This window comes from Sturnira hondurensis, unplaced genomic scaffold, assembly GCF_014824575.4.
Source record: "Sturnira hondurensis isolate 20B ecotype Veracruz unplaced genomic scaffold, ASM1482457v3 Scaffold0000867, whole genome shotgun sequence".
NCBI classification, from domain to species: Eukaryota; Metazoa; Chordata; class Mammalia; order Chiroptera; family Phyllostomidae; genus Sturnira; species Sturnira hondurensis.
Window position 1 is genome coordinate 4,023,116 of NW_028073498.1, and position 12,227 is coordinate 4,035,342.

General features: G+C 49.5%; 1 protein-coding gene across 5 annotated transcripts in view; it reads right to left on the reverse strand.

Moving 5' to 3' along the window:
- The window catches only part of PXYLP1 (2-phosphoxylose phosphatase 1), a 72,446-nt gene that overhangs the window by 25,546 nt on the left and 34,673 nt on the right, over positions 1–12,227 (reverse strand). For 4 of the 5 annotated variants that reach the window (XM_037051655.1, XM_037051664.1, XM_037051647.1 and 1 more), the window contains one exon: positions 10,170–10,301. In XM_037051655.1, the coding sequence (XP_036907550.1) occupies positions 10,170–10,248 (79 nt within the window). In that variant the 5' untranslated portion in view covers positions 10,249–10,301. Of the gene's footprint in view, positions 1–8,119; positions 8,283–10,169; positions 10,302–12,227 lie in introns of those variants that run through there. The other variant, XM_037051641.1, reaches the window with a different exon arrangement.

Here is a 12,227-nt window from a genome sequence, read left to right on the forward strand (position 1 = left end):
AAGTCCACAGGACTGCCGGAGTGCAGCCGCAGGGGTCCCACTGGGGCCTGAGCCTGGCCCACATGCAAGAAACCTCACACTCCTATGGGGCCACCAACAACTGGCCTAGACCCAACAGGGTCCCTCGGGTTAGATGATCACCAAGCACCAAGGACTCTGCATCATGACAGCAATGAGACATCACAGACCCTAGGACAGGCCTCCAGACAGAACTATGACAAGAATCTCAGCCTACTAAGCCATCTCAGGACGGAGACCCCCTCTGCCCCACCTTTGAGAACCTGACACAAGCTGCTGCTCCTCAGCCCTGCAAAAGGGCTGTGTTTGCAAGCTTTTGAATTTGATTTCTGGGGATTCACAGGACCCCTGCAACCACACAAGACAATACAGACATCTGTGGGCTCAGGCTAAGAACTCAGTGTACATAGAGAAAGGCGAGATTTCAATACCCTTGAGATTTTTTGCTTTTCAAAATGAAAAGGGATCTTTACAATTCATAAAAACATGTTATCCTAAAAGAGCCATTCAATACTAACGTACACAAAGAAGTGAGAACCACCCCTACCCTTACCACCCAGAGAAACCCACAGTGAACATTCTAGTGGGGGGGGGGGTGCTGGCTGGATGTCCTGCCAGAGCTTAAACCTGTGCTTCTGTCCTTCCTCTGGTGGGAATGGTGACAGTCACTATGGTCCAAGGGTACTGTCTCCCCACCAAAGAGGAACAAATAAGTTTCCTGTGTCTCAAAGACATGCATCCCACTGAGGCCACCGAACCAACTGCTCAGGAAGCCTGGCCAGACATCTGCCTTCTGTGAAAAGGGTCAAAAGGAGGAGACCACTAGGTGGGTGGGAGATCTCGGGGAGGCACTTCAGCAGACGAGACAGCGCAGCTGAGGGAGGAGCCTGCACCCCCAGGTATCTGATGTTGTGATGACCAGGTGTCCCATTCTCTGGTCGCTACCTGGGGCTGTGGAGAGACAGAGCTCTGGCCACTGGGGTCCAGCCCCACAGAGGACATAGGAAAACAAGAAAGGGAGGCATGGAAGGCAACAGGTGATGCTGGAGCCTGAACCAGATAAATCCAAGGAAGGGCCCATGCATCACGGCCGACACCCTGTCCCTCCCATCCCAGGGGCAGCCTGGCTCTGCTGGGCCCCAGGGAGGCACGGTGTGCTGCAGCCACACTGGTGGAGAGGACGGTGAGCTGGTCCCAGAGCTCTCTGTGTGCACACCGACTCTGCCCTCTTGTTCAGGATTCAGAGTCTGCCCTCCCGAATAAAAAGGCTGTGGTACATGTATATAAAACGGAATATTACTCAGACATAGAAAAAGGTAATTTGACCATTTACTATAGCATGGCTGGACCTACGGGGTGTTATGTTCAGTGAAATAAGTCAGTCAGAGAAAGACAAATACCATATGATTCCAATGACTTGTACAATCTAAAGAACAAAGTAAGTGAACAAACAAAATCAAAAGATTCATACGTAGAGAGAGAGAAATGGGTGAAAAGGTGAAGGGCCCTGACTGGTGCAGCTCGGCTGGTTGGGCGCTGTCCTGCAGAGCCAAAGGTCGCCAGCTCGTTTCCTGTCAGGACGGAGGCCTGGGTTGTGGGTTCAGTCCCTGGATGGGGTGCGTACAAGATGCAACTGATTGATGTTTTTCTCTCCCTCTCTTTCTCCCTCTCTTCCCTCTCTCTAAAAGTGAGTAAATAAAATCTTAAACAAAAAAGAGGTGAAGGGACTAAGAAGCACAAATTGGTAGCTACAAAATAGTCATGGGAAGTAAGAAAAGCACAGGAAATGCGGTTGATAATATTGCAATACTAGAAATATCGAGGGGAACACTATTTAAAGTATATGATTGCCTAACTACTGAGCTGTACACCTGAAACCAATGCAAAATAAAATTAGAAAAAGAAAAAGATTCTGCCCTCAAACCCTCATTCTTAAAGCTGCCCCGCCCAGACCCTCCCTGCAGTGGGGGCTGCTGTCAGGACCACACAGCCCTGCCCCCGGCCCCACCTCTGAGGACCACTTACTTTCCTCTAAGATAGACTTTCATGCTTGTGCTCTCTCTCCCTCCCTTTTTAAATGTCATCAGCTTGGAACAGGAGCTCTGTTGCCAAGACAACGAGAAGTGGGGTCTCCAGCTGGTTAGCGCAGTGATGTGACTCCACCTGGGCAGCCTTCCACGTGTCCTTGGCTCGCCCATTCCGTGGTTACTGCCATGTACACACATTCTGAAGCTTTCTCTCCTAATTTGTCTCTCCTCATACAGTCTTGGTGATTCACAGACACTCTCCTTAACTCACTGACACCTTTTACTAACAACACTTTCTAGTTTTACTAACTAACTGGCTAGTTTCCTCTCCTCTAAATGGGAGATTCCTCTCCTTATCAATCCTGCTGACTACATGGGTACATACACACAGACGTGTGCTCCCATGTAAAAGCTAACATGTTATGACAACCTTCCAAGTCGATTCAGAAGGTCTATGTGATCACGGTGTAATGGATGCAGGGTATCTACTGTCAGACACATTAGTGCTGGCCTGTCCCCCTTCTTCCCATTATAAGCAAGGCTGCAGGAAACATCTATTAGGGGAAATTTCCTAAGATTAGAGACCAGGAAGGAAGGAAAGAAGGAAGGAAGAAAGGAACGAATGAATAAATGTTTCCACCCTGTAAGAAAACGAGAAATGATCCCTGGACATATGGAGGCCCTGCCACATGCTCTTCTCACCCCTCCAGTGTAACTACATGAGCTTAAAATGTTGTGATGAGGCCCTGGCTGGGGTAGCTCAGTGAATTGAGCACGGGCCTGCGAACCAAAGGATCGCAGTTTGATTCCCAGTCAGGGCACACGCCTGGGTTCTAGGTCAGTTCCCAGCAGGGAACGCACAAGAGGCAACCGTACATTGATATTTCTCTCCCTCTCTCCTTCCCTTCCCCCCTAAAGATAAATAAAGAAAATCTTTTAAAAAATGTTGTGATGAAAGCTGATTTGTTACACTTAATTGTGTCATTTATCCACAGAATTTTCCTTCCCTGAAGATATTTAACTCTATGTAGTAGCTGGACATGAAGCATTCAGAGAAAACTCAACATTGGACAGAAGATAAATCTCCATGAAGAGGATAAAAATTAATTTTAAAAATACTAAATAAAAATGTTACCAATAATGATGACACAGGGGATATTATGACAGAGCTCTTAGGTTAAAGATGCAAGCCCTCATTTTTAACTCCTCATTCTATGTGGCTCCAATTCACCAAAATAAAAACCTGGAGGCACCGTATTGAAGCTTTAAAAATAGAGGAGACAGTACATCAGACCCTTGGCATTCTAAGGGTTGCACCCCGCACCTTTGCCAACAGCATATTCAGATTTTCATGAATCTCTAAGTTCACACATACCCATGAGGCATGTTTTTCTCCATAAAATACACATCGGGCAGAGAGAAGGACAAAGACCCTGGCTGGACGATGCGATCAGGCCTGCTCAGCAACTGAGGAGCGCACTCCCCACCATTATGACCCGAATTTGCTCCTCAGCAAAATCCCCTGCACCGCAGGCTTCGGGATGCCCACAGGAGCTGGAGCCACACACGCCAACAGGGCGACTTCAAAGAGCAGCCCAGGGTGGAGAAGCCAGGGTCTGAAGACCACGGCAAGGCAAGTGTCACAACACTGAGGCATCTCGCAGGGGCTCCTGGTGGTCCCCACTCAGAGGCACTTTTCCTCTCGTTTCTACACTATTCTCCCAAGCACGGCTGTTCTCCTTCCCAGCAGGTGACAAAAGGGAGGGTGTGGGGGCTGGGAGGTGCGGGAAAAGGACGGCTCTGCAGGGAAGACAGGTGCCAGGGAACTACTGGACACACACACGTGCACATCACACACTCACAACACCACATACCCACTCTTGTGCTGCATACATGCACATAGCCCAACTCACACTCCACATACACACACAACATTCACAAACACCACTCACGTTCTCACATACTGCTCACACTCTCGCACCACATACATACACACACCACTCCCACACACATACCGGACACATACAATACTCACCCCCCTCACATACCCCATACGTACACATAGCACCCCCACACAATACTCACACACCACACACATCTTCACACTCTCACCACTTACACACTCACACACACACACACTGCCCACATACACCTGGTTAAGCTGGGCTCATCAGCTGCCCACCAAGAACTCAGGGCAGTTACCTGCCTCCCTTGGCTCCGGGACCCCCTCTCTGCTGCTGTTCTGTCTCCTTCATGGCCTCCCTCCCTGTCTGCCCAGATACCACCTTTTCCCTCTATCTGCGCCACAGGACAGAAAAGCCAGAGCGGACAGGCTTGCAGGGTGAGGACTGTGGAGAGAGAGAGAGAGCTCATACCCTCCCCAGTGGGGCGGCCCCCACCCAGCTGCGCGGGGACCGTGGGCCTTGGCTTATTTGGTTTTTAAAAGAGGGTTGCATGTTTATGTGACATTGCCTGGTTTTAAAACACTGGTAAATAAATTTTAAAATGTGAAAACACTGGTGGGGCCAAACAAAACAAATCCACGGGCTGTCGGTCTGGAGTGGCTTCCGCGCTCCTGGGAGACCTGGTCTCCCCAGGCCAGGGCGTCATAAACAGTGGGTCCCAAGTTCCCACACAGGGGCTCCACTCAGGGTTCCTCTTAGCTCAGCCCCCGAAACCTGCCTGCTGGCAGGACACCGCACCCATCCTCACCCCACCCCTCTGGGCCTTCGGACCTCCAGTGACCCCAAAGGACCCCATCGACTCCCCCCAGCTCTTCCTCCTGCTCTGTCCCCAGCTCCCCCAGTTGTCTGGACCTTGTCCTGTGTCTCCTCTTGCTCTGAGTGCTCTCCCTGGGCCTCCTTGTCCAGACCCAGGGAGCCATCAGCCCTGCGTGGCTGACTGCCCAGTTCCGGTCCTGGGCATTTCCTCCAGCCTTTGGCACTCGCGTCCCAGACCAACACGAGGCATTTAGATGAATGAATGAATGCATGAGTGGATGGGTGAAGGAAGCATCTGCTGAACTACCTGAACCAGACTCCTACATGCCCCGGAGCTGCCTCCAGCATCGACCCCCCACCGGCCTCTGAACAGGGAGCACCCAAATTTGTGTTCCGTAGATTCACCCAGGGGCTTGTTAAAAATGCAGGTTCCTGGGGTCCACACACACCAAGATTCTGAGTTTGAAGGCAGGGCTCCAAAGTGCGTGTTCTCTTTTGTTTTTGGAACAGGCGTTAGTTCTGACAAGCTCCCTGGGTCACTCGGATCCAGGTGCTCAGGAGACCACACTGCGGCAAACACTGCGTGGAACTGGGGTCTTTCCCAGACACGAGGCTGATGGCGTCTTCCCTGCTCCAGTGGCCCCTTGCTCCTTCAGGAGAGAATGTGGAGATGGGGGTGGCCTTGGCCTTTGTCCACTTTCACAGCTATGCACAGGTGACTAGCTGCGCCCTTCTGCCTCTGTGCCTGTGCGTTCCCATTCCCAGCAGCCAGGAATGCCCTTCCCAGCTTCCTCCTCGGCCAGCTCCTACTCTTCCCTCAAGGACGAGGCTCAGATGTCACCTCCTTTGGGAGTCTCCTCTGACCTCCAGGCTGGATTGGCCTCTTGTCCTCTATCCTTCCATATCCCCCTGCCTTAAGGATTTTGAATTCATTTTATTTAGCAAACATACATGTAGTGACTACTATGTGACAGGCACTATTCTAAGTGTTTCGTAAGTATCCGTTTTCTTAGTCCTTTACTGACCCTATGAAACAGGGACTTTCATTATACTCATTTTACAGATAAGGAAACTGAGGCATGGAGAGGAGAAATAGTGTGCCACATAGCTGGTAAGTAGAAGCCAGGGATTTGCCCCCGGCAGTCTGGCTCCTCCTGTGTCCCTGTTCTTTCTCGTGTCCTCATGCTGCCACCTCTTACCCGTCCTGGCACTGAGCACACTGTGTTTCAAGTGGCTGCTCCTGACTCTCCACTAGACGCAGGGCTCCCGCAGCCCTGGAGAGACGACACCCCCCGCCCTAGCACACAGCGGAAGCTCAAGGGCCTTTGCCGAGCAACGGTGTGGGGCATGCACATGACATCACATCCACAAGGATTGAAATCATAAAACCTCGGAGTCTGAAGAGACCATAAATGGGATCAGGTGCAATGACCTGCCTAACAGTCTACTCTTCACAGAGCAATGCTCCAGAGGCGGCACACCACCTGTTCACCTCTGTGCAACACTGACGCTCGACTGAAATGCGTCTCTATGGTCCCCCGCAACAGGCCCAGCTCCTCCTGCAGAAAGGGCTCTTCTGATACCAGAGAAGTGGCTTTCACTTCCACAGGGCAGCCCTGCCCTCTTCCGCCTGGGGACCTGCATCTCCAGTCCACCTTTGACATCTCGCTTGGAACCTGCTCTGGTCAACTGGGGGCCTGCCCAAGAAGGTGACCTCCAGATACAGGTGCCATGTGCCCAGTTCACATTAAGCCCTACCATGGCCAATGAACTCTGATACAAAACAAATAAATGTATGATATGTTCCCCTTCCCCTGCCCCCCACAGCTACAGTAACATAAGCCTTGGCAGCCTTTGGAACACCAAGAACCCTGGTTTCTGAGGGCGGTGCATTGCCACAGGACTTGCACTGTTGCTAAAAAGTTTATGCTGCCCTGGCAGGTTTGGCTCTGTTGGCTGGAGCATCGTCCTGTAAACCAAAAGATTGCAGGTTCAATTCCCAGTCAGGGCACATGCCTAGGTTGCAGCTGTGGCCCCTGACTGGGGTGCATACAGAAAACAACCAATCAACATTTCTTTCTCACATTGATGTTTCTCTTCCTCTCTTTCTCCCTCCCTCCCCCTCTATTTAAAATCAATAGATATGTCCTTGGGTGAGGATTAAAAAAAGATTTATGCTGATTATGCCTCCAGAGGCCAGGGGTTCCCCACAAGGTTTCCGTTCTCACACTAACACAGCAAAGCAACGACCACGAGGGCAACGACGATCTACTCCATTTCACAGAGGAAGAAACAGAGGCTCCGGCAGTCAAACTGGCCTGAGGGCACACAACTGCTGGGTGGCCGGACACAGGACTGTGACTCCAGGGCCTGCCTGCTGTCCTGCGGCCATTTTGGGAACATGAGTGGGAACCCAGAAAAATGAGCATGAAATGAGCGCTAAGCAAAGGCTGCGTACACACAGAACAGGAAAATGGACGATTACAAATGAGCAGAAAAAGAAAAAACGACTAATCATTCACGACTCTTCACATACCGATGGTCTTGCCCTAAAACAGTTCCTCAATTCAAGAGGTTATTTTTCTCTTTGTACTCATTTTAACTGGATTAACTAAAGACATTCACACCTACTTGTTCCTTTCTACAATTTAAATTTCAGAAATTTCAGAATGTCCCTATTTCAAACCTCAAAAACATCAAGGACTTGAAAATACAAAATGCATGATTTTTATTAAAGGCTATAAACAAATAGCTAATTATTGGTACCATTTAAAATAAACATTTTGAAAAACTGAAAACTGTATCTTAAACTTCTATCCTTTTTCTGAGACCTACACCCCCAGAGTGCAGAGAAATGCCCAACACACATAAGCACTTAATAAACATATGTGGGATCACGGACATTCTTTCTGTGTTAAGAGAAAGAAAAATGCTTATTTAAACAACCCTTTTTTTACAATTGTAACCTGGGTCAGAACTGTCTCATGTTCAAAACATCAGAAAAAGAAAATTACCTACAGGACAAAAAAATAATCATTGCAGAAAGCAAATAAATAAAACTGTAGTGTTTACTTAAAGCATGAGAAAATCAAGTTATATCTTATTGCTTCAAATATATTCCCTAAAAGGACTGTACATGCTAACTCAGGATTCAAAATTAGCCAAAAGAAATGGCAAAGGAAAAGTCCGCATATTTCAGGGTAGGAATGAAAACATAAGTGTTACTATAGCATAAACCTTTGTATCACGAATTAGCAAAGTTTCTGACACCATAAAAATGAGAAACCAACAAAGCAATTAGAGAAATAAAGCAGTTACCCATGGAAACGGGTGAATCCCCAGATTACATTTTACCTAGAAGCAGAAGAGCAGTAAGAACACCCATGTCTTCACTTCTTTCCGAACTCCAACGCATCCAAGAAGAAAAGAGCTCAGACCTACGCAGGCTCATTTACCCTGCAAAATTTTCCTTTCAAAAAGTATGGCTGAAAATTGGCTCTCCTAAAACAGAAGTGACTTTCACAAGAGTTATATAAGCAAAACACACAGGCCAATTCAGTGATGTGGAAACCACCTCATGCAAAAGAAACGCAGCAAACACAAGTAACCCCCATTCCCGTCTCAGATCCTGTCAGCTTCTCAGGATAAAAATCAAGGCTGATTGTAACCTCCTAGCTCTCCAACCAAAGGATGGGAAATTTTTAATGAAAACTTATAAACAATTAAACGACAGACAGCCCTAACACACTCTGTGGGAAGGATTCATATTTTATGGTTGGTTAACCATCTGGAGTATTTTTAAACTTCCTATGTCCACCTTCTCTTGACGGCTTTTCCTATTATGGAAGGATGAAGTGAGCGTTTCACAGTCTCTTCGAAACAGGCTGTCAAACGCAGCCGACGCAAGCACGGAGTCTGTCCCACACTGGGGTCAACCAGGGAAGCTTGCTTGGAGCCGCCTCTCTGCAAACCTCCAATTGCCAAGTCTTTCCCACCTTCTGTGGCGCAGTTGGAACATCCCACTCGCCAAGCCACCTGCTCATCTTTCCATCATTCAGACTGTGGCAGAAATGCCACTTCCTCACAGAGCCGTCGTCCTCGGTGGTGATGGCTACCAAGCCCTTGTCTCCCACCCACCCAGGTGAGGAGGCAAATGGAGGGAAGGCAGGCGTCGGCGCAGTTTGTTGACTGCAAGTATGGGCACCAGAGGGAAAGGGAGCCGGAGCAGCCTGCTTTTTAGAGCAGGAGATTCATTCATTCATCTAACAAGCATTCGTGAAACACCTACTGTGTGTTGGGCAGTGCAGTTCCTCGGGGACAGGGAGGAAACAGGACGTGGTTCCTGCTCTCGGAGAGCAGACAGTCTTGTAGCAGGAAGAGATATATGAACTGAAAATCACAATACTGTGAGTTTAGTGCAAGGAGGGAAACAGGCTCAGGACACTCTGGTTGTGTGTCCGAGAAGCACCTGGCTCAGCGGGGGGTCATGGGAGGTTACTGCAGGAGAAGAGGACTGAACGAACCAGGCAGAGGAGAGGGAGGGAGGGAGGCAAGGAGGAGAGCACTCCAGGCAGACGGGCCGGTGGCATCTGGGCATAGACATCGGGCTGGATATGGAGAGACTGCCAAGTAAGTGGGTAACGCTGCATCATCGAGTCCATGATGAGAGGGGCCACAGGATGGTGAAGGGCCTCTGAGACCATATGGGCTACCTCTGAAGGGGTACAACCAAGGGGGTTAGGGCCAGATCCGTGCTTGAGGATGGCCACTCCTGGGGGAGGGAGCAGTGTGGTGCACGGATTTGAACCCAGTCTGTGCACAGGGTCCTAGTGAAGGTCAAAGTGCTGGGCGGTGAGGTTCGTGGCCTGGCTTCGCTGGCTGCACTCATGCCACGCTGCACGTAATTTCCCAAGCACAGCCCTGATGCCCAGGCGGCCGAGTGTTATATTGACTGCCCTGACCCTCCCCAACAACTCCAGCCCCACCGCTCACTGGACAGAAGACAGACACCCAACCCTCAAAGAATCAGCCAGCGAGGGCCAAATATCTCTGCTCTGTGTGGCTCGGCATGACGAGAAAACAAGCTGGGTCACTCCGTGTCTTGCCTTGGGAATTTAACAGTCCAGGAATAACCAGGCAGTTTAGGAATGTGTGCAGAAGCCAAAAACGGGTCCCAAGGCCTAGTGAGCGCTCTTATTCCTGGTGGCCAAGACAGACACCCAGAACAGCTGCTCAGTGGTTCAGGGCTCCTGCCCCCAGGCCCCCCGCCATCAGCACCAATAATAAGATGACTCGTTGTTTTAAACCCCACTGTTCATTTGGACAACAAAGGCTCTGGGCCCTCGTGTTTGTCTGGAGGACTCGCGGTTTCAGAGCGAAGCCCCCTCCCCTCCCGGGTACTCACAGAACTGCAGGCTGAGGCTCAGGAAGGCCAGCAGTGCAGCAAGGGCCAACAGCAGCAAGAAGCGGTTGCGGAAAAGCATTATTATTTGTTCTATCTCCTCTTCATGGCTTCACCTCAAATCGGGAACATGCCCTGTGAATAAAGCAGAGGCAATAAGCCTGTGTTCCGAGGTGGAAAACCAAGTTTGCCAACTGAAAATAATCCAATTAGCCCAGGCCTCTGGCAGACAAACACGGATCCTAGGGGGAGAACCCTAGCTAGCGCAGTTACCCCTTTGCCCCCAAACGAGGCCTGCCAAGAACGCATCCATCAAATTAGTGAGAGGAAAGCAATTCGTGAATGGTTCATTTGTGTGATATCAACAGGGAATGGGATACTTTACAGCATGACCTTTCCAAAGAAAACCGTGAAGGACATTTATTGGGCACAGACAGTGTGCCAGATGACGAAGTGTTTCCCGGGACCAGCTCACGCTCACCCTGTTCTGACCCCCAACTTCTAAGTCTCCAACTTTTCTGGATGAAGATTTTGCGAAGATGACTCTGGTCTTCTTTATTTTTAACATTAACCTGAACATCAGTCACTGCTGCCTGACCCACAGTAGTGCCTTTAGGGGCAGCTAAGGGGTGCCAGAGGACTCATTCCTACACTAAGCAGCCCCCTCTACTGATCAGAGACCTTTCCCCATCCTGACCATAGAGGTACTTCAGCTGCATCCACGGGTTTTTCTGCAGCCCACCCATTCATTCTACTTTCCCCTAAACTCAAAAGTGTGTAAAAGGGCTTAAAAAATATTGAATGAGATCCTAAATGGTGCTTCTGTGAAAAAAAAAAAGTGAATGCTTGTGGTAGGTTTTACCCCACCATTCTCAGACACCAAGTTTCTTTCCTGTTCTCCCTGGCATTTAAAACCGAACTCGAAAATCATACCCTCTTCAGAAAAGGGCTCTCAACTAGAATAAAATCAAAACAGTCATTCCCAACTGGATTTTATTGGCATAATCTTTTCCTCCTTCAAACACAATCTCCTTCAGAGCTCAGATAGACACGACCAGATAAAACCTCGTCTGCTGATGCGTAGGGGACGTACAACTCTGTGATCATATTAAAACTACCCCACTGCACACTGAGTAAATTGTATGCTATGTGAATGCTTCCCTTTATTTTTTTGAGCACCTATCTGCAGGGCATGAAGCAGCAGCCAGAGCCCTGGAGTCCCTTGGTCCCCACCCACACAAGGACTCTGCTCAGGAGTTTGAGAACCATTCCTCTAAGGGATACGCCAGACTTTCTGCCAATAGAGAACATTTGCTAAAAGACTGACGGAAACGCATGTGTACCTCACAACTGAGCCTGGACACCTGCGACCAGCATCTCTGTTGACAAAGAGATCCCGATTTTATACGTTCAAAGAATACTGCTTCTGTCCCTTTGGTCACTGCCTTTCACCAAGGGCCAGTGCCTAGTGTCCCAACACACCTGCACCTCTTCCTGGGACACGCCCCCCCACCCGTGTTCTGGTGGTGTCTCTTGCTTTAGTACCTCAGAGACCAGATCTGCCTCTTGGTCACTCTGCACTTGGGAGCGGAAGGTCAGGGCCTTTCTTTTGGTGCTGGGCCAGGTCTGGCCTCTCAACCACTTGCTGTCTCCAGCCACTTGGGGGATTTTCCATCGCATTTACCACGTCTGCGCTGTTTGGTTCTACTTGTCACTACTTTTTCATGGGAGGGTGAACCACGAGATGGTTCTGAGTTGTCTTCCCATGGGCATTAGGAGGAACCAATTGCTGCTTGCTAAATTAAATCTCAGGCTTACAGCGTGGCACAGCTGTTGCAGTGATGAGCCCCAATCTGTTGCTGCCCTTTGGGATCAATGGCCTATACAGTCTCCTCCCACATTGTGTCTAAGCTTGGAAGAGGTATTGGCTTTGGCCAAAGGGACAATAGCAAGTGAGCTGCAAGCAGAGGCTTGGTAAGTCCATATGTATTGAGGCCTGTTCTCCTTTGCTGCTTTTGGAACTCTAAGACCACCATGTGAAGAAGCCCAGCTAGTGGCTGG